We start from the raw sequence: 22,829 nt of genomic DNA, 5'->3' as shown, positions 1-22,829 counted from the left end.
CAAGCACAGGACCGGGTTAACTGGCGGAACATGGGAGAAGCCTCTGTCCTGCAGTGGACGTAGTCAGGCTGATGATGATGATGATTGGCGACATCGCCGTTCCTCCCTAAATGGTGAGAACGTCACTTCATTTTTTAAGAGGGTAGATCACTGCGGCGAGGCATAACGCCAGAGCTTCTTCTCACGAGCGTATTTAGAGACATTGTATATAGCTAGATCGAAATGTTACTCATACTTTGTGAGAAAATATAATTTAAGGTCCGTATTCAGAAACAAAGCTTATCTGCAACTTATTACATAATTAAAGGACCGGTCAGCACTTAACGCGTTGCAGAAGCCAATATAGTAATCAAGGTGAGCTTAAATTAACACTTAAAACCGGAAAGGAAAGTACCACTGCTAGCAACCCAGGGTGCTAGTTTCGATGTTTTTCGGGGAAAAAAAAGGGGCGGAACACTACGGCAGTTTGACTAACTTCACTGGTTTTGCCGACCGTGTGGAAGAACTATTACAGAAGATGAAGGATATCGTACGCGCCGCCGTTACACCCAGAACGACGCGGAAATTTGGTTGCGGTACCAGTTGAGGCTCTCTCAATTGGCATAGGGCCGTGGTTGTGCTCTCATTCCCTTCATAAGTTAAATCTGGGCATTTCAACCCTGGAGTGTTAGGAATAGTCATCCTAGTGGCCGTCAACTGCCACCAAGCATAAGAATGGGACGGTGCGAGAAACCGGGGCACTAAAACACTTTTTAAAGTAACCATGGAACGAATTCACTGGAAGAGCTTATTGCCTCACGAACTGAAAGCCGCAAAGTGTTTAAGAATTCGTCCAGCGCGAGTGGAGTTGCAAAGGTTTGTCGCATGCTGCAATATCATTCCCTCTTCTGCCGTCCTCACGAAAGCGCTGGAAGTTGAGTAGGGAAAGATGGCAGGGCCACAGAGAAACGTCACGCAAGCCTCATGACCTTGAGCACTTTTTCTTTCTTTTTTTCTTTGAATGCGCCGCTTTTTCTTTGTGATCGCGTGCATGCGTGGAAAAGTAGCGGCCTCCCGTGGCGATCTCTGTAACGAGCGAGCACGCTTTGTTTAATCAGCGATTGGCTGATAGATGAGTCGTTGACATGTGATTTTTGAGCATATAACGTGATTAGTCGAAAGAAGAGAAAGTAATTTTTAGCTGACTTCGATTATTTATTGTGAATTACAGTGCGCGTGCTGTGCCAAAATATTTGGCTCCCGTGTTGAAAGCCTCTACTACCGATCGGCAGCGTTTTCTTACCATGTGAAGAAAAAGTGTTGCAGGGCCCACATGAAATAGCTTTAAAGCCGCAACTGTGCATCCGATGTCACACAATGGGAGCAGGAATTAGGCACACTGAGAAAATTTTTAAAAAAGCAGAACAAATGAAAAAAACTGCGCCACGATGAAAATGAGTGCACGGGTTGGGGGACAAAAAATGCCGGTTGCCAATTTTTTATTGGTAGGTCCTGGCGGGGCAGGACCATGAGGAGAGCACAAGCAAGCAAGAGGAGTGCACTGCTTTCATCCGATTACCACAAAAGCCCACTGACCCGGTGGCTCGAACTTCAAGATCGCCTCTTCGACATACACGGCTAAACTACAATTTACGAAAGATAAGAGCAACCACTGATACTTTGGCTCCATAATGTAAGCAAATATAGCTCCTCCTGGTAGACAGGCGACTTTTGTGCAGCTAATCAACTGAACGTGAAGCGGTGACATCGCAGGATGTGTAAGAGTATATCAAGAATCACAGGTGCTGCTGAAACGACACATCTCTCCCTCCTCCCCCGGTCTTTTTTTTTGCATTATTATTCAAAGAGAGCGGCGCATTCCTTTTCTGCTTGAGCAACAATCGAAGACAGTGCTTGCACAAGAAGAGATGTCTTGGCTTGGGCACTTCGTTTGACGGACAGGGCTGGCTTGTTTTACCTCTGCTTCAGTCCCATTCCTTTTAGGTGCTGTCACACTATTACAAGCTGTTACAAGCTGTCACGCTATTACATGTTGCGTGCACTGAAGTTAGCAATTGAGACTTTATGCTGACATTGAGGATTATGGCAGCGGCAACGACAAGGCCCATCGGCAGTGCCCATATAAATCTTGGTAAAATAACAAACTAATTTTCATTACTAATCCTAACCTTAGATAAGCTTTTCACGTACTTAGAATTTATCTCTGGAATATTGTGTATTCAATACAACTTTTAGTTTCCATGGAACCTTCCATTTTTATTTTAGTGAAAACTTCATAAAACTATAAAATATAGAAAATGAAATGGTGTAGTTTTGAAGCAGAAACAAAGGTGCTACTTGATACTTCTACGACTAGGACACTGTGAAAGGTTGACAATTTAGTTTTCACAAATCGAGAAACTTTGTGCAAAGTAACTGGAAGTCTAATTATCAAATATATCAAGAAGACAATGCATAGGTATCTGTGAAAGTGAAATGCATTTTCGTTTCCTTGATAAAAGTGTAGATCATCCAAGTTTTGCCAGATACGGCTTACGTGTCAGCGCTAAGGTTCCGAAATGCTTGTCTGCAATGGGGAATAGGTAATTTGGATAAATTTAGAAAATTTGGGCTTTTGAAGTATTGCTGGAATTAAGAGTGGTGGGTATCTCGCCAGTTAGCTGTCACTTATACCAGATTGCACTGTGCAGTTTCACAACTAAATTATTACCTTAACAAAGCTCGACTCAAGGCGTCACCATAGTGCATTTTTTGCAACCAAATTGAAACAATTGAACATTTCTTTTTATTCAGTAATCGTTGTTCTTAACAGAGACAAAGATCTTTGTAGCCCCTTTGAAAAGCTAGGAATACAAGTGAATCTACCTGTACTTTTATCACTTAGCCGCACTTCATTTGGTTGCTGCCACAGGGATATATGCTTCACTGTGATTGATTACATCAACGCAACTAAAAGATTACCGTGCTAGTGAACCCTACCCTTTTCAGATCTTTAGTTTATAATTCATAGCGGTGTCTGTCAAAAACAATAGATGCTTTGACCTCTTGCTCAGCAAACATTTTTGTTTATTGGTGGTATTACCTCTAAACTAATTTTTGAGATTGGCCAAAATTTCATTGTAGCATTATTTAAGTATACCGAGGCCCAGTTCTTGGCCCAACCCCCTCTGTGGGTGAGCGCCATCCATCTGAGGTCATCAGAATCATCATTAGTATCAGTCGTTATGTCTGCATGAAAACTTTACATTGGCACAGTCGAGGTCAAGAACTTGTCAATGAAGGTCAAGTTTGAATTCAATCGACGTATGGAACAACCTTTTATTGTGGCCTTTCAAGCATAGGGCAGGAGATACGTGGAAGTGCAGGAAGACGTTACAATGCCGAGCCTTCTGGAGACAATTGCCCACATCCCTGTAGCTACTTTTGATGGCCTCATTGCTCAAGGTAGCGTGTCCGTGAACATGACTTTTCAAGATTTGGCGTCTCATTTGGCAAAAGCTCCAATTGCACGTGAATTACAAACACGCATTATTATAACTCATTGAAACAGGAAAGGTGCTTTTACCGCGTTGCTCAAGATGCACAAGTTTTATATGGGACATTAACAGCCGCATTTAAAACTCCATTTGTCAGCTGCAAATGTAAGGAAAAAAGAAGTTTTTGTTAAGCCTGACATGTTTGACGGCAACTCATCCACTAACGTCTGACTGGATTTCTATGAATTTGCCTGCGAAAGAAGACAATGAACAAACGATGAAAACCGCATACATCACATGAGACTTTTTCTTTGTAGGAACGCGTAGAAGTGGTTTGATTACCTCTATATGTGAACACTTCTTGGGCCGCATGGAGGAAAAGCTTCGTAAGAGCCTTCGAGTCAAACCCTGTAGAGCTTTGGAATGATGCCATTATTTACAGACCGAGATGGACAAATATCACGGAGTACATTTTTGAATAGTGGAGCTTACCTCGCATGATTAGTGTACAGTCTTCGCCCAACAGTGAACTGAATTGTTTTCCAAGAAGACTAACAGACCTAACAGACAGCGGTATGGGAACTGTGTTGATGTGCAAACTTTGAAGTCTTTTTGAGGAGTGATGATGATGATGATGATGATATGTGGGGTTTAACGTCCCAAAACCACCATATGATTATGAGAGACGCCGTAGTGGAGGGCTCCGGAAATTTCGACCACCGGGGTTCTTTAACGTGCACCCAAATCTGAGTACACGGGCCTACAACATTTCCGCCTCCATCGGAAATGCAGCCGCCGCAGCCGGGATTCGAACCCGCGACGTGCGGGTCAGCAGCCGAGTACCTTAGCCACTAGACCACCGCGGCGCGGCGTCTTTTTGAGGAGTGTTTTCGGGGAACGAAATGGGGTAATAGCTGTCATAATAAACACTGTTTGCACCAAGTAGCTTAGTAGCTTAGAATTGTATTATTCACGTATTGTCTAGAAATTCTTTGCGCTGTACCAACTTTCAGCCCAAGTGTCCTAACATGCTTTGTTAGTGTGTTGTGAATGAGCCTATGTAATTCAATAGAGTAATATTGCAGACATGTACGAAAGATTGATGCCCAGCCCTTTTCTTTAGCATGGCATTGTCAAGGGCTTTATTCTTGTGTTTCTAATAAAAAAAAAAACTTCTTGTCACTTGGCAGCAGCAAAAACTATGCATCAAGCTTTACCGATATGGTTCGAAAAACACATAGTTGAGATATAACAGTGCTGGTGTATTTCTCTCATAAGTTACTTTCTGTATATTCAAAATAAGTGTATTAGAATCGTTGTTTGTAGCCATCTTTCTTAATACTTTCGCCTCAGTGTGTGTATCTATGTATCTTTGTGTGTGTGTGTGTGTGTGTGCATGTCTCAATGTATGTATGTATCTTTTAAAAGAGAATCCGTTTATCATTGATGAGTAAGTTTGGTAATGATTTGCCTGAATTTGTTTCTAGTTCTTTTTCTTCTGAGCCATTATATACTTCAATTTGTTTTTTACTGCATAAAAATAAATGTAACCTTACGCAAGATATGTGCGTTCGAAGAAGTTATTTCATTTGCCAGCGTACAGTCATGAGCAAAAAATTAAGTACAATAGAACCAACCAGCGAAGATTGGTTTAGAGCATAGCTACTCTACATGGCATAACTTGTACACATTGCGTTGGTCGAATATGTCAATTTCAACATTTAATTTTAATCAGAATAAACAAGCTATCACCCGTGATCGTTTACGTGTGTGATATTTATGCATTTTGTTATACCGGTTGGTAATAAGTATTAAGGTCACAAACCTAGTCACGCTGAATACATGAATTAGGTCCATGCACCTTTCATCTGTACTGGAACTGTAGGTTATAAAAAATAAACTTCGGTTTAAAAACCTATTGTAGTAACTAAAAGCAGTGTATATCTCTCTATGACGCAAATCAAACTGCCATCGTTCTGTTCCGTTCTGGACATTAGGGGACCTTCTCAACGGAACTCGAATAACTGTTATAGTTCGTTTTAACAATTTATAGTGAAATTACACTGAAGCGTGCAGCATGACAGATAGCGGGAGAAAAGACACAAACTAATCATTCTGTTAGTGTCTTCTCTAACTGTCCGTGTTCTTTGGCCCTGCTGGTTGTAATGATGCCCACGAAATTAGCATGAAAACGTGTCCCGACAAAGGCAGTCAACATGGCCACAAGCAATTAGCTCGCTGCATGTGTATATTTTCTTCAAAACACCATGACGACCGATCGCTGGTCGAATATCCAAACACGTGAAACGTAATATAGCAGGTAAGATATTAGTGTTTAAGCATTGGGGACTTTACCGATAACATAGGACGGAGGAAAAAATTATGAACCCCGAATTATGTAACGTATGAAGGAGCACGGCTCAGCGCTTCTGGGTTAAAAGAGGATTGAAAGAAGAAAGCGCGAAAGCCACCTTCTTGAAAAATTAGTACCCGCCGCCACGCACAATCTCTGGCCAGGCAACTTCTTTAAAAAAAGTGCTCGGTGACACAGCGGATCAAGGCCACTACTTACTAGATTGTAGCTGAGCGCTGTAACCACTAGTCTACTGCAGCAGTGCTAGCAATCACCCTAATGCTCACATATCGTCAATGCTTCGAATGACACCAAGTGCAAAAACGTCCGGTGAAACTTCGTCAAAAATAGAAACAATTGTTAGAATGCGTTTGCCCAAGGTTACTAGAAGACGAGACAAATGTGAACTTACCTGTCTAGGTCTTCGGTACCTTGGAGGCTGTAACAATTTTAGTAAAACTATGAAGCCAATTAACACACGCGATTTATTAATCGCAAATTATCAACAATCGCATTACATATGCAAAATAGCAAGGCGAAAACTGCGAAGGCAAGAGTAATGAACGATACATGACGCAGCGCTACGTTCCAACTGTTTGCTTAGTCTTCTGTTGATTTTGGCTAAATAGCCCTCTGACGCATGAATTTTACGTCAAGTGACCATGAAGGAGTACGCTACTCCTTTATTCAGATCTTGTTGGCCAGTTTTTTTGTCTTTGGCATCTAATCTAGGTGTCTTGTCAAAAGATTAGTTCCTTTTTTTACTTATATTCCGATATTCGGTGGATTGCAAAGCTCACTGGCCTACACTGACAGGAATTCAAGACACATGTTGAGTTTTTGCTCTTCCACTCTCGTTTTCAGGACTTCATGCAGACGTCATGAGGATTACCAGGGCTGTGCATGAAAAAGCTCTTGGGTGATTTTTTATTGTGTTTTTGAAGCATTAGTATATACTGTGTTTATGTGTCGCGATATGTATGGCTACCCATGACGTTTGATTCAGTGCTTTGTATTTTATACTTCTTGTGAGATAACTTATGAGCCTTTGGAAAATGCCGCAACTCTTTTGGGAAGAAGTTTCTCTACCGAAAACTGTAAAACAGCCACGAAAAAAGAGAAAGCAGCGCTCGCCTGCAAACGCGTGATCGCACAATTATTATTCGGTGAACATACAAGTTTCTGCGTAGGTGAATGCAAGTAGGTTAATTACGCTTTATTAAATTGTTTGAAAATGCATTTAGAACGAAAGGAAACACACAGAAAAATAGCTTGCAGTGTGTCAGCGCATGTTCTTGGGGTTTGCTCACGTTTATGTGCTTCTTTCCGCCGTTCATTTTTACAATAGAGTGCTCTATGGCTGCTAAAGTATGATAACACAGCACTATTGCGTGAGCTAATTACAAATATTTGAAAAACGAATATACTATAAAAATCAAGATGATGCAGCACAATCAATACTTCACAATGCAAACATACGCTGCATTAGTAAACAAACACTTACGCGACTTGGACCAGCAACGGGTTCTTGAGTTGCTGGGGCAGACGAAGGCTGTAAACCGTAAAACGCAATAGTCGAGAACAAATACACTGAAGGAAAATAATCACACCTTCACATCAATTTCAAGACTGAACATATGAACCAGCACCAAACAATTACAACATACAATAATAATTGAATTTTTCACGCCCAGTTTTTGTCCGGCAGACCATTATTATTGATGTGGCGTTCTAACTGATAACTGATGGGCGAAGAGAATGCGCAAGCACAATGCGCGCTTACGCATCTGCATTGAGTGCAAAATATTATTTTAAATGGACCATATTATGTTGTTCCCAAGAAGCTGAAGGCCCTGTTTGAAAATACGTACCACTGCTTAGTTCTAATTTTGCCATAAAAAGGGTAGACCTGTTTTCTTTGTAGATAAAGCCAGAGCTTGATGATTGATTGATATGTGGGGTTTAACGTCCCAAAAATCACCATAAGATTATGAGAGACGCCGTAATAGCGGGCTCCGGAAATTTCGACCACCTGGTGTTTTTCACGTGCACCCTAATCTGAGGACACGGGACAACAACATTTCCGCCTCCATCGGAAATGCAGCCGCTGCAGGCGGGATTTCAACCCGTAACCTGTTGGTCAGCAGCCGAGTACCTTAGCCACTAGACCACTGCGGTGGGGCATTGTGATGCGGGTTCTTGTTGCTGATTTGTTTTTCTCCCGGGCTGAGCCTCAGAGAGTTTTGTTAATAAGGACAAAGCCGTTCGGTTTCCAAGAAACACACAAAAAGTTTAATTGAAAAGTAAAAAGGCAAAGATTCCTCACAAAACAAAACACTTAATAAACAGTTGACTGGACATGACGAAACACATCTGTAAACACCCAACAAGAACGTTCAAAGTCAGTAACTAAACCTAACGTTCGAAAGAGGCTGAGTGATGGGAGTAGCGCAAGAGTATCGGTGCAGTCTCACCCACAAGTTGGTTTTCGGCGGTGATGAGAAACCGGAACGCCGTGACTCCTGCGTCAGTGCGTGGGCTGGACGAGGACGAGGGAACGCTGGCTGCTGGCGACACGTCGAAAAGCCCTACCAAATCGTGATGGTTTCGGCTTGAGGAGCGTGGACACGTCGGAGACGGGAGAACGCAGGCTGGTGGCGACGCGTCCGGGAACTAGGGTCGACCTAGTCAAGCAGCTGGGCGCACAGCTCGGGCCCGGAGCCCGACGGCTGTAGCTCGCCTGCCGGAACCAAAGTCCGCAGGCCCTGGAAAGGAGTTCAGGACCGGATGGCCACGGTCCTTTGGAGCGGGAACCCGACAGCAGGAGGCCCCGGCCGGTGGAAGTCCTGTAGGCTCGGGTCCGGAACCCAACGGCCCATCTTCAGCGCCCGGTCCGGTGACGACCTTCCGCTTGCACTGCCTGCCTCGAATTCCCCTTGCTCTGGTCCCCCCAGGCTCCTGCTTCAGTTCTCGCCCACTTGTCTCGTTCTCATTGTAGATACTCCTGTTTCGTGGTGTCAAGCCATTGGGCCTTGAAATCTCCGTGTTCGCTGCCCATTGGATGTTTTACCTTTTGTTTACTTCACGTCCTGCCACGCATCCTCGTGCTTGACGCTCTTTAACGTCGTCATTCTTGTTTAAGCAGCACCGCACGTGCACTCTGGTATTTCTCCTTTTGTTTTTTTTTTCCGTGACGCGCACTTTTCGAAGGCGCGCACTTTGAACGCGCACCACACATCACATACGCCCCCCTTTTATTCAAGTTTTTTTTTTTTAGAAAAAAAAAACTGCCGATGAGTGCGCGTTCTGCACTACGTCACAATTAAACCACATATTTGCACCACGCAGTTCAACACATCACCGGGCTACAGTTCGCTACATCGTCCAAATGTCCACACTTAAACTTTAGATTCACCCAATTGCATTTAAAAGTTCTGAAACCCGGAATAAACCTTTTTACTACAAAATCGACTATGGACAAAGCTACTTGTGTCCGCATCTAAAAGTCGAAGTCCAGAAAGAGCTACCGGTTTTCTAACCCTACACTCAGGTTATCGCGTCCCAAACCAGACGCACTGCCCTTCTCGCACGTTTCGAAAGTAACTGTGGCAAACCTGCTTTTATGCACTTTCGCTGAAACGCGTGTCTGCGCCCCCGCCGGCCACATGAACGCTTACCGGTCACAGAGGAACAGGGCGCGGTCTCGAGCCGTCGGCGTCGACACGAAACGCACTGAGACACGAATGTCCAAATGCCACAATCTCTCACACAAATGCTTTCTTTTAGTTCACCATCTAATGAACACAAGCTCGGGGTGCCCTCAGCAAGCCCAAACGCTCCGACAAGCGTGTGAGGTTCCTGGATTCTTGAGAAGGGATGCCGTTGTGCTCGGTCATTATACAGCTCATCTTGAGTGGACTTAATTATAGGTTCAAAACCAATCACGTTCTCAGGTTCAAGACCCTGTCTGGCATTCTCCATACCTACTATCGAGCCCACCTCCGATTCGATACTGTTTATTTTGAAGAGTGCTTCAGCACTCCCATCGTGTTTTCTCGGACAAATAGCAGTTACGCTATCCTGTGAACTAGAATCCCCTCTCTCTCTGAGTGAGATATACGTATGGTCTAGGACCATTGACGTGGTGCCTGCTGCTACCTCTGTCGGTACAAAACAATCAGTGGCCACTATATCAGAGCCTTCATGGCATTCGCTGCCATCTTCCCAGTGACGTTCTAGCGCTCCTTCCATGGAGCTATTGAGAGGTAGCCCTACCCCTTCCCGAAATGTGCTCGGCCTCTGAGACGTTCTGATACACACCTCATTCTGAATGGAGCGTCTTTGTTCCCTGCTATCGAAGCTTTGCTCCACAACATTTTCCACAGCTTCTAGGTCGCCCATATCCAGGCGCTCTTCTTCATAGGTGCTTGGCCTCTCAGAGGTCCCCAAGCAGCTAACGGAAGTAATATGTTCCCAGCCAGAGGAGCTTTCCGTCGCTTCAACAAACTCCTCATGACTCCTGCCTTCTTGGCTGTCCACCTCTCTGCCTTCCTCTATCTGAGCTTCTCGCTCCGAAGTAAGGCTGTCGCGAGGCTCGAGGCCAACCTTGCAGGAATCGACTTCCCTCCAGCAAACGCTGCTATCGGAGCAAACATTCACCGCTTGCTCGACCTTCTGCATCGCCAGCTGCCCCCTTTTCGCCATCGCAAGCTCGAGTCGCCGCTCGAAGTCCACCCTCTCTAATTGGAGCTGCTGCTTCAGTATGCGTGTCTGACGCTCTAGCAACACTTTATTTTCACGCGTTACGCGCTCTAGCTCCTCCTTCTTAGCTCTAAGCACCAATTCAAGCTTTTCCTTCGCCGCCTTTCGTTCTGCAGCCCGTTGCTCACGCTCCCTCTCCATCCGCTCCTCGTACCATACTCTAAACTCCGCTCCCGTCAGTCCCATTTTATCCGCCAACTCAATTAACTCCCACGTGTTCGTCATCGTGTTAACCGCGTCAAAAAAATCTACTGGAAAAACAAACGACTTTGTCCTGTCGCGGCGGACGCCAATTTGCGATGCGGGGTTCTTGTTGCTGATTTGTTTTTCTCCCGGGCTGAGCCTCAGAGAGTTTTGTTAATAAGGACAAAGCCGTTCGGTTTCCAAGAAACACACAAAAAGTTTAATTGAAAAGTAAAAAGGCAAAGATTCCTCACAAAACAAAACACTTAATAAACAGTTGACTGGACATGACGAAACACATCTGTAAACACCCAACAAGAACGTTCAAAGTCAGTAACTAAACCTAACGTTCGAAAGAGGCTGAGTGATGGGAGTAGCGCAAGAGTATCGGTGCAGTCTCACCCACAAGTTGGTTTTCGGCGGTGATGAGAAACCGGAACGCCGTGACTCCTGCGTCAGTGCGTGGGCTGGACGAGGACGAGGGAACGCTGGCTGCTGGCGACACGTCGAAAAGCCCTACCAAATCGTGATGGTTTCGGCTTGAGGAGCGTGGACACGTCGGAGACGGGAGAACGCAGGCTGGTGGCGACGCGTCCGGGAACTAGGGTCGACCTAGTCAAGCAGCTGGGCGCACAGCTCGGGCCCGGAGCCCGACGGCTGTAGCTCGCCTGCCGGAACCAAAGTCCGCAGGCCCTGGAAAGGAGTTCAGGACCGGATGGCCACGGTCCTTTGGAGCGGGAACCCGACAGCAGGAGGCCCCGGCCGGTGGAAGTCCTGTAGGCTCGGGTCCGGAACCCAACGGCCCATCTTCAGCGCCCGGTCCGGTGACGACCTTCCGCTTGCACTGCCTGCCTCGAATTCCCCTTGCTCTGGTCCCCCCAGGCTCCTGCTTCAGTTCTCGCCCACTTGTCTCGTTCTCATTGGAGATACTCCTGTTTCGTGGTGTCAAGCCATTGGGCCTTGAAATCTCCGTGTTCGCTGCCCATTGGATGTTTTACCTTTTGTTTACTTCACGTCCTGCCACGCATCCTCGTGCTTGACGCTCTTTAACGTCGTCATTCTTGTTTAAGCAGCACCGCACGTGCACTCTGGTATTTCTCCTTTTGTTTTTTTTTTTCCGTGACGCGCACTTTTCGAAGGCGCGCACTTTGAACGCGCACCACACATCACAGGCATAAAGCCGGAGCTTCTTCTCACCAGTGTATTTAAAGACATTGTATATAGCTAGTTAGAACTTTTGCTCATAATTCGTGAGGAAAATAATTTAACGTCTGTAATCAGAAACAAAGCTTATCATCAACTTACTACATAATAAAGTGACCGGTCAGCACCAAACGCGCTGCAGAAACTAATCTGATACTCAAGGTAAGCTTAAATCACTACTTATGTTCCGGAAAAGAAAGTACCACTGCTAGCTACCCGAGGTGCTAGTTTCGATGTTTTTGTGAAAAAAAAAAATGGGGCCAAGCACTACGGCAGTGTGACGAACTTCACTGGTTTTGCCGGCCGTGTGGAAGAACTATTACACAAGATGAAGGATATCGGTATGCGCCGCCGTTACGCCCAGAACGACGCGGGAATTCAGTTGTGGTACCAGTTGATGCTCAACCAATTGACATAGTGCCGTGGTTGTGCTCTCATCCCCTCCATCAGTTAAACCTTGGCACTTCGACCCTGGAGTATTAGGAATCGTCATCCCAGTGGCCACCAACCGCCATTGAGCATAAGAATGCGACGGTGCGAAAAACCGGGGCACTAAAACACTTTTTCAAGTAACCAAGAAATAAATTCACTGAAAGAGCTTATTGCCTCACGAACTGAAAGCCGTAAAAAGTTTAAGAATTTGTTCAGTGCGAGCGGAATCGCAAAGGTTCGTCGCATTCTGCAATATCTTTCTCCCTTCCCTCGTCCTGACGAAAGCGCTGAACGTTAAGCAGGGAGAGATGGCAGGGCCGCAGAGAAACGTCACGCAAGCCTCGCGACCTTGAGCACTCTCTTTTCTTTGAATGCGCCGCTTTTTCAGTGTGTCGCGTGCATGGATGGATGGATGGATATGGCTGTACCCTTTAGATCGGGCGGTGGCTAGTGCCACCAAGCCGTAATACCTAATGAACCAAAAACTATATTTATTTTTTTTCCTTAAAAAGTGAGTTTGAGGATTCGTACTTTGCAGTGAAGAGTTTAATTTTCACTCGTGCCTTGACTTTAGCCACCAATCTGATAACCTCCTTCTAGTTAAGTCTACCCGCTTAAAGTTTATTTTGCCCTCCCGGTCCCTAAACCCCAGTGCTTTGAAAAACTCTGCGCCATCATCCTGAACTATAGGGTGAAGCCCTCTACAGAACATTATCAAGTGTTCGGCAGTTTCTTCTTCCTCTCCACAAGCACTGCATTCTGTGTCTACCCCTTCGTATTTGGCCCGATATGTCTTGGTTCGCAGTACTCCCATCTTGGCCTGAAACAGTAGAGAACTACCCCGAGTATTATCATAGATCCTTCCCTTGGCAATTTCTTGCTTAAAAGTTCGATAGATCTCTAGTGCGGACTTCTTAATCATGCCCATTCTCCACATGTCAGCCTCCGTTTCCTTCACTTTCTTCTTAACCGATAGTTCTTTTTGGTTTGGCAACCTGCTGTTTTCTAAGTATTTACCAGTCAACTTCCTGGTTCACTTCCTCCATTTTGTATCGACATTCTTCATGTACAAGTAGCTGAAAACATTCTTAGCCCAACGCTCTTCCCCCATTTCTCTCAATCGCTTCGCAAACTTTATCTTGCTGCTAGCTTCCCTGCCCTCAAATGATGTCCATCCCATATCACCTTGTACTCCCTGATTTGGTGTATTCCCGTGAGCTCCTAAAGCAAGCCGACCAATTCCACGTTGCTTAATTTCTAATCTTGCTTGAACTTCTAATCCCATGCACAAGACCGCATTGCCGAACGTCAGCCCAGGAACCATGACCCCTTTCCATATTCCTCTCACAACATCATACCTATTGTAATTCCACAGTGCCCTATTTTTCATGACTGCTGCATTCCTGTTACCTTTAGTCGTCACGTATATTTCGTGTTCCCTCAGATACTCGGTCCCATTGCTTATCCATACGCCCAGATATTTGTATTTATCTGTTATCTCTAGCGTTACCTCCCGTATTCTAAGCTCACTACCTTCGTTGTCATTGAAAATCATGACTGCTGATTTTTCCTTACTGAATCTAAAATCTAACCTATCTCCCTCATTACCGCAGATGTCCATCAATCTCTGCAAATTTTGCTTGTTGTTGGCCATTAGCACTATATCATCTGCGTACATTAATGCTGGTAGTGCCTGATCAATAAGTTTTCCTTGTTTGACTAAAGAGAGGTTGAAGCCCAGCCCACTTCCCTCTAATTTTGCCTCTAATCCTTGTAGGTACATCATGAATAATAAGGCTGACAGGGGGCACCCCTGCCTAAGCCCCCATTTTACCTCTGAAGGCTTGGATACCTGTTTTCCCCACTTTATAACTACCTTGTTACCTTTATAGATACCCTTCAAAAGATTAGTGACTACATGTTCCACGCCTAGTGTGTCCAGTATTCCCCACAATTTCTCTTAAACCACGCTATCGTACGCTCCCTTGATATCCAAAAATGCTAGCCACAGGGGCCTATGCTATTTCGATGCACTGCGTCAGTGAGAACAGCTTGTCTTCCAACCTCCTGTTTCCGAAACCCATTTTGCAGGTCCCCCAGCACCCCCTCATTCTCTATCCACGCCTGCAGTCTTTCATTTATAATCTGCATCGCCAGCCTGTGGACCACTGATTACACTGTTATAGGACGGTAGTTGTTTATGTCAGCTTTGTCCTCCTTTCCTTTATAGGTCATGCTCATCCCGCTAAGTTTCCACCCATCGGGAACTTCACCATCGATTATTATTGTGCTCACTGCCTCTCTCAAAGCCTGCTTAGACTTCGGACCTAATGTCTTTATCAGCCTAACTGGAATGCCATCTGGGGCTGTTGATGTACTACTAGGAACCCTTTTCTCAGCCCTTTCCCACTCTTGTCGTGAAAATGGAGCCATTGCACCACTTGATTCGTCCTTGTCTATTGTGGTGCATAAAGTACTTCCTTGTTGAAATTTTTCTGTCACCCTTGTTCTTTTATATTCAATAGCTTTGTCCCCTTCTAGCCTAGCACCTTGGGCTGTAGTTATAAAACTCTGCTCTAGGCTCGTCTCATTTCTTAGAGAGTTTAGTTGGTTCCAAAATTTCGCAGCTGCCTTTCTATCTTTTTTATGTACTTCTGCCAGCCACTGAGCTCCCTTCCTTCTAATCTTTTTATTGATCAGAAGGGATGCATCCCTTCTACAGCTTAGAAAGGTTTCCCATTTTCTTTCAACATCATCTGTCGGTTCACCCCGCTGCTTAGCATGTCTGTGTTCCCTAGAGGCTTCCTGACGTTTTGCTATGGCTCTCTTAACTTCCTCATCCCACCAACTTTTGGGTTTGTGTCTTCTTTTCCGGGGTGACTTGTCACGCGTCTTAGAAAGCTCTAGCTCCAAGAGTCTAATTAGATTCGTGTATGTCCACAGTGTCTTATTATCCTCCATGATTACTTTCACAATTTGTTAAGTGGCTATTTCAATTTGCCTTTCTGGATAAATATTTTCCCGTAGTTGCTCATCTTGTCTCCTTGCCACTTTCACTGCTCTTCCTAAACTTAGCTTGATACGTTTGTGATCGCTACCCAGACTTCTGGAGCCACCTTCATCTATGTGCATTCCCCTGGGCTTATCATACATCCTATGTGACATCAGTGCATAATCTATCGTCGACTGAAGCCTTCCTACCTCCCATGTTATTTGCCCTTCACACTTCTCGGTACTGTTGCAAATGATCAAATCAAGCCTTTCACACATATCCATGATCATTTTGCCTGTCGGGTCGGTATACCCATCTATATCTTCTATGTGCGCATTCATGTCTCCTCGTATAATTATGTCGCACTCTCTTCCTAACTCCTGAATGTCCTTTGATATACACTCTACCATTGCCTGGTTTTCCTCTCTGGCCTTTGCTCCCGTCCACAAGTACACGAAACCAAGGAGTGTCATTTGACCTGCCACTTTCCCTTATAGCCATAAATGTTCCTTGCACTCCTGCTTGACCCTTTGCCAGTCTGTACTTTTATAAATGAATGCCCCAATACCACCCCCCTTTCTGCTGCCTTCTGTTCTATTACAATATTCCCACGCGTAGTCCGAATTGTTCGGAGGTTGTTCCATGTCCCTGAGATGTGTTTCTACAAAACCGTATACCATCGACCTCTCTTCCCTTAGCTGTTCTTCTATCTCTTCCCACTTCAGCCTTTCCTACCACCCTGCATGTTAATATACCCTATGTCTGAATTGGCTTGGCGCTCGTGGCTACGTCTATTTATGCCCCGGACTCTACCTATCTTAGATATTGGTGCCACTTTGGAAGCGTATCTGTCCATACCACCTATCGAAGAGTCTCCTTGGTTGTTTCCCTCGTTACTAGCAATCCTGTACCCCGAAGGGCTCGCTTGCCCCCCCCCCCCCAAAAGCTACTGCGCGTCCTGAAAGTCGCCAACCCACCTCATGACCTAGCCGCCCATCGAAGTGAATTATGTCTCGTTGAAAACCCCCCCACCTATGCACCTCTCTGTTTATTTCCACCATCTCAAAGCCTTTCTCTCGACTCATCCGCCATATCTCTTGGTTTGCGTTGACCACCGCTCTTTGCAGGTTGCTATCACGCACCGGTACCTCCGGTATCGTGCATATCACTACCTGTACCTTAGGAGAAGTGGCGCGCATGTCATCGGCGCCTTTCGCCAGTGTGGCTGCTAGTCCTGCTGCATCTTCATTTAGGACATCGTTTTAACCGCCTGAAATTATCACGATGTTTCGTCTATCAGCTGTCGTTTTGAGCTTTGCGCTCGCTTGCCTCATGACTGCTTCCAGCTTGCGTCCTGGGAACGCCCCTACTGCAACCCTCTTGTCACCTCTTACCCTCTCTTTGATGGCTTCTGTGCATCGATTTATATTCGAGTCCCCGGCGATTATCACATGCTGTGACTTTTCAACTGGAGCGTTCTGCACCTGGGGGCTACTTGCACCTGTGACGCCGGCTGCTTTGTTTCCTCCCTGCCCCACCAATACCTCGCTGAAGCTGGGCCTTGCGACAGTTGAACCGGCTAAACCTGTTTTTTCCAAACTTGCTTGCTTTTCCTTCTCCACCGTTCTGGTTGCCGGTTCCCTACTGTTCTCTCGGTAGGTCGCTTCTTTGTTCAGCGTCGCTAGCGCTTCCTCGGCGGACTTCAGTCTTTCTCCCATTGCCCTCGTTTTCTCTTGCTCTGTCGCCAATGCAGTCTCGAGCTCGGCGATTCTCATCAGCAGTTCACTCTAGGCAACCGTCATTTTCTCCATTTTTTCCTCGACCTCACATTGCCTACACTTCGCGTCAGCCTCTTCTCCATCCGCTTCTACGCTTGGGTCCACTTTCAAACCCACTCCACATCCTGAACACTTTACAGTCTTTTTAACCATGCCTTTCTGACACCAATTGTTCTATACTCGATAATTACTAAACTCGAGCCCTGCACTACGAAAAATAAAAGTCTACGCTCTACTTCAAAAATTTGCGTGTTCAATGTACGCGCACCTCCCCAACGGGGTGGCAAAAAGAAAAAAAAAACAGCAACAAAAAATTCAAACACACACACACCCGCTCTAACTAATAAATACCTGGTGACTGGCCCCCGAAAAAGCCGTACCATAAAATAAGTTCTACGAAGATTTCAACCGCCGCCTTATAATTATAGAGACAAGCTCAAAACATGCAAAAACACTTATCTGCGCAGTCGATCCGGAGCGCTCGAAAAACACGTCCATCCACCTTGACAGCCCGAATCGAACTGCATGCGTGGACCAGATGCGGCCTCCCGCGGGGATCTTTGTAACAAGCGAGCGTGCCTTGTTTAAATCAGCTAATCGCTGATAGATGAGTCGTTGACGTGTGATTTTTGAGCATACAACGTGATTAGTCGAGGGAAGAGCACGCAATTTTCAGCGGACTTTATTAATTTATTGTGAATTCTAGGGCGCATGCTGTGCCAAAATATTTGGCTTGCGTGTTTAAAGCCTCCACTACCGATCGGCAGCATTTTCTTAACATGGTAAAAGAAAGTGTTGCAGGGCCCACTTAAAAATAGCTTTGAAGCCGCAATTTGGCATCCAATGTCATACGATAGGAGCAGGGATGAAGCACGCCTAGGAAATTTTTAAATAAGCAGAACAGAGGAGAAGGAAAAACTGCGCAATAATAGGAATGAGTGCACGGGGTTGGAAACAAGGAAAGGCGGCTGCCGTTTTTTTTTGTAGGTCCTTGCGGGGCTGGTCCATCAGGGTAGCACTAGCAAGCAAGAGGCGTGCGCTGCTTCCATCGGATCACCACAAAAGTCCACTGACCCGGTGGCTGGAACTTCAAGATCGCCTCTTTCAGAGACACGGCTAAACTACTCATTGCGAAAGATAAGAGCAACCACCGTTACTTTGGCTCCATAATGCAAGCATATACAGATCCTACTGGTAGAGAGGTGACTTTTGTGTAGCTAATCAGTCTCATCGCAGGATGTGGCATCGTGACATCGCAGGATGTGGCGCAGGATGTGGCAACCAGTGACATCGCAGGATGTGAAAGAGCATATCAAGACTTGCAAGATTGTTTCAGCGCGCGAACAAAGGAAAAAAGACAGGGTAGACAGAAAAGCGCTGTTTTTGTCTACTCTGTCCTTGTTTCTGTCTACTCTGTCCTTTGTTCCCGCGTTTTGTTTCCTTTGTTCCCGCGCTGAAACAATCTTGCAAATATGACTACGCACCAACTAGCCCAAGCTTCCACTCTTTTGAGTATACCAAGAACCACAGGTGCTGCTGAAGCGACACATCTCTCCCTCCTCTCCCGGGCTTTTTTCATTATTATTCATAGAGAGCAGAGCGTTCCTTTTCTGCCTTAGCAACAATCGAAGGCAGTGCTTGTACAAGAAGTGATGTTATAGCTTGGACACTCTGTGGACAGACAGGGCTGGCTTGTTTTACCTCTGCTTCAACCCCATTTATTTAAGCGCTATTACATGCTCGGGGAACATACGTTGCGTGCGGTGAAGTTAGCAATTGACGCTTTATGCTGACATTGAGGCTTATGGTGGCGGCGACGGCAAAGCTCATCGGCAGCGCCCATATAACTCTTGGTAAAATAACAAACTAATTTTCATTAATGATCCTAGCCTTAGATAAGCCTTTCGCGTAAACAGATTTAATCTCCGGAATATTGTGTATTCATTAGTACTTTTATTTTAACCGGAATTTTTCATTTTTATTTTAGTGAAAAGGTCATAAACCTAATAAAATATAGAAAATGAAATCGGGTAGTTTTGAAGCAGAAACAAAGGTGCTACTCGATACTTGTTCGAATAGGACACTGTGAAAGGATAAAAATTTGGTTTTCATGAACCCAGAAACTTTGTACGAAGTAACTGGTACCCTAATTATCAACTATATCCAGAAGACGATCCACAGGTGTCTGTGGTATTGAAATGCATTTTCGTTTCCTTGATAAATATGTATATTGTTCAATATTTCCTCATAAGAACAGTATAACATTCTCAATTCTTGTCATTCGTAATTGCGCTCAGAGTGTGACTGTAGCTCGTGACTCCCCCAACTTAGGTTCAAACCTGCTTCAACATTTTTTTTTGCGACATCAAATATATGGACACTCTCGGCTGTATTTTGCCGCCCGCGTCAACGTCGGCGTGAGCGTCGCCGTCACTCACGTATATGTATAGGTATCTTTACACATAAAAAAGGAAGAAAGGAAAAAAATCTCTAATATGGCTTACACTGTGGTCGTGAATGAAGCTGTTGCTTCTTCAAGAGTTGCACTATGTTTATCTTCTGACGTTTAGCGCGCATAGCCCAAGGCGGGAAGGAGCCTACTAAGAGTGCCATCCGCTGTTGACAAAACCCACATCACTAAGGACACAATCATTGATTTTACTCAGTTCTGAAGGCACACAAGTAACCTCCGCTATGAGTCGAAATGAAACAATTGAGTACCACATCTGCTGTTGAATAATCTAAGCTCGCTAAGACACAGTCATAGATAGCATATATGCTACGCAGTTTGAAAGAAACTCCATGAGCACAAAACTACAGAATATCCCTGTTTCGAGCACAGCTACTTTCAATAAGATGATGATAGAGGACATGAAAACGGAATGAATTCCCAGTGGCTGCTGAACCGTTGGTCACCAACAACACGACTGGGGTAAAATTTTGGATAGTGACTGCGTCTTTGTGAAGGTGATTAGCCACTTCAGTTGTTAAAGAACGCTTTTTGCATTCCATTGCGTCTCACACTTAGAGCGATTCGCCTTAAGTGCAGTGCGATGGTCACCCAAAACAAAGCTTTTAGTGATCCGTATTGCTAGTTCCTGCAAACGCACAGGACAGACGAACACAAAAAAAGAGAAAAAAGCGGGCAATAAACCACTCTTTCTGTTTTTTTACGTTTGCTCAATTTTCCTTCGTTAGAATTACGTATCACCTGAAAGCCGTCAAGTTTTATATTCTCAATTGACTAATCCCTCTCAGTGGGCAAGAGCCATAGTGGAGGTGTCATCATCCCGGATGCAGTCGTAATGCGCCACTAACAATAAGAGAATAACAACAACAACAACAACAGTCGTAATGTCTGCATCAAAACATTTCATTGGCGTAGTCGAGGTCAAGAACTTGTAAAGGAAGGTCAAGGTTGAATTCAATCGACGTATTGAGCGAACTCTCGTCGTGGGCATTCAAGCATAGCGCTATAGATACGTGGAAGTGCAGGAAGACGCTACAATGCCGAGCCTTCTGGAGACAATCGCCCACATTCCTGGAGCTACTTTTGATGACCTCATCGCTGAAGGTAGCGTGTCCGTGAACATGACTCTTGAAGATTTGGCGTCTCATTTGGCAAAAGCTCCAATGGCACGTGAATTACAAACACCAAATAATGTAATTCACTAAAACAGGGAAGCTGCTTTTACCGCGTTGCTTGAGATGCACAAGATATATATGGGACAGTAACAGCCGCTTTTAGAACTCCATTCGTCAGCTGCAAATGTAAGGAAAAAAGAAGTTTTTGTTAAACCTGACATGTTTGACGGCAATTCAACTGCCAACGTATTACTGGATTTCTACAAGTTTGCCTGGGACAGAAACCAATGAACAAACGATGAAAACCGCATACAGAACATGAGACTTTTTCTCTGTGGGAACATGTAGAAAAATGGTTTGATTCATAAATAACTCTATATGCGAACACTTCTTAGGCCGCATGGAGGAAAAGCTTCGTAAAAGCCTTCGAGTCCAACCATGTAGAGCTTTGGAATGATGCCATAATTTACAGACCTAGATGCACAAGTGTCAGGGAGTACATTTTTGAATAGGGGAGCTTACTTCGGCTGTTGACTCAATATTGGCCGACTCCTCGTGCATCGTTCGTGTCATACAAGACATTACAATGTATTTTTAAAGGCAGATGTAACGAGGTCACTTGCTTCTTTAGACGAGCTACTCCCAGAATTGAAATACGTCAGAACCCCCAAATAAGACGCACCTGATGAAGAGGTTAAAGTCATCTGAAGTGATAACTAGAACAAGAACACACGGCCGTGTTTATGCTCTTTGGATGCTAATCTTGAATCTAGCCTACACTCCAGCATGCGATTGAGTGCACGATGTCAGGACATGAATAATGAAAGTTGATCAGTCAAAAAACACCCGTTCTTATAAAGGCAGGCATTATGGGAATAGAGATGCTATCGAATGGTCAAAATCCAACAGTTTTGATTGACACTGGCGTTTCAGTCAGTTAATTCAACGAAAATCTTGTAAATTATAGCGACATTGTGCATCGAAAACACATTCGTGTGTACGGCTCTAATAATTCTTGTCGTGATTATTGTAGATGGGTGCAAGCTGGTCTGGAGTACGAAGGGGATAAATTCAAGGTTGAAGCACTAGTAGCTTCTAAAATCAATTTCGACTTCATCTTACCGAGACCTGACATGAGACTAATGAAGATGAACTTACTTTGGAACGACATGGTCATAATCTCAAGAGAGTGTGCAATAGCTCATATTGCCCATAAGGCTTACCGTAAGCCGCGTACCATAGAGGATGTGCCACTGATACTTCTTGAGCTTTTGTGTTTAGGAGACACCCCAAGCACTGAAAGGGCCATTCAGGTACCTTTTCTATTACGAGACGACACTATTGTAAAGAAAAGACCATATAGCCTCAGTTATGACAAGAAAGTTTGGTTAAAACAGGAACATTAAAAAATGATGAATGCGAGAATCATCAGGCCTTCCACTTTATCATTTACTTCACTCATTACCATTGTTTTGAAAGAAGACGGGTCACTTCGCCTATGCACATATTACCCACTAATGAACGAAGCTACCTTTTTCCATAGCCAATACCAGAAATTGATGACATCAACGATGAAACAGAAAGATTACAGTAGTATTCCCGCATATCACCGTGTAAAGGGTACTGGCAAGTGCCGCCAAAGAAAGAAACCTAAAAAATGCGGCAATCGTCACTCATTTTGACATTTACGAATACAGTATACTGCCCTTCGGCTGAAAAAATTCTTGATCATTGTTTTAAAAGATAATTAATGATGTACTCAAAAACTTCATCAGGACATTTTGTAATGTCCAGGAGGATCAGATCACGGTACACCTAAAAACTTAGGAGAACCACGGAGAGCACCTAGAGAACGTCCAAGAGGCACTTTGTTCCGTCAGATTAAAGATAAACATAAAACAGAGCGAATTATTCAGCAGGAAAGTAGTGCTTTTGGAAAGAGTGTTTGATAGACAAACGAAGGGTACTAAATGGGAAAGCATCGAGCGCATCAAGAGGCTCACGAAACCGTATAACATTCACTTTTCAAGAGTGTTGTTCGGGCTCGCATGGTGCTTCCGCGCGTT

General features: G+C 44.8%; 1 protein-coding gene across 5 annotated transcripts in view; it reads right to left on the bottom strand.

The window, feature by feature from the left end:
• The window catches only part of LOC142765408 (uncharacterized), a 228,458-nt gene that overhangs the window by 29,310 nt on the left and 176,319 nt on the right, over positions 1–22,829 (bottom strand). For all 5 annotated transcript variants that reach the window (XM_075866375.1, XM_075866377.1, XM_075866376.1 and 2 more), the window contains 2 exons: positions 7,334–7,381; positions 6,242–6,268 (listed from right to left, as the gene is read on the bottom strand). In XM_075866375.1, coding sequence (XP_075722490.1) covers positions 6,242–6,268; positions 7,334–7,381 — 75 coding nt within the window. The remainder of the gene's footprint in view (positions 1–6,241; positions 6,269–7,333; positions 7,382–22,829) is intronic.

This window comes from Rhipicephalus microplus, chromosome 6, assembly GCF_043290135.1.
Source record: "Rhipicephalus microplus isolate Deutch F79 chromosome 6, USDA_Rmic, whole genome shotgun sequence".
NCBI classification, from domain to species: domain Eukaryota; kingdom Metazoa; phylum Arthropoda; class Arachnida; order Ixodida; family Ixodidae; genus Rhipicephalus; species Rhipicephalus microplus.
This window is presented reverse-complemented; position numbering and strand designations above follow the sequence as displayed.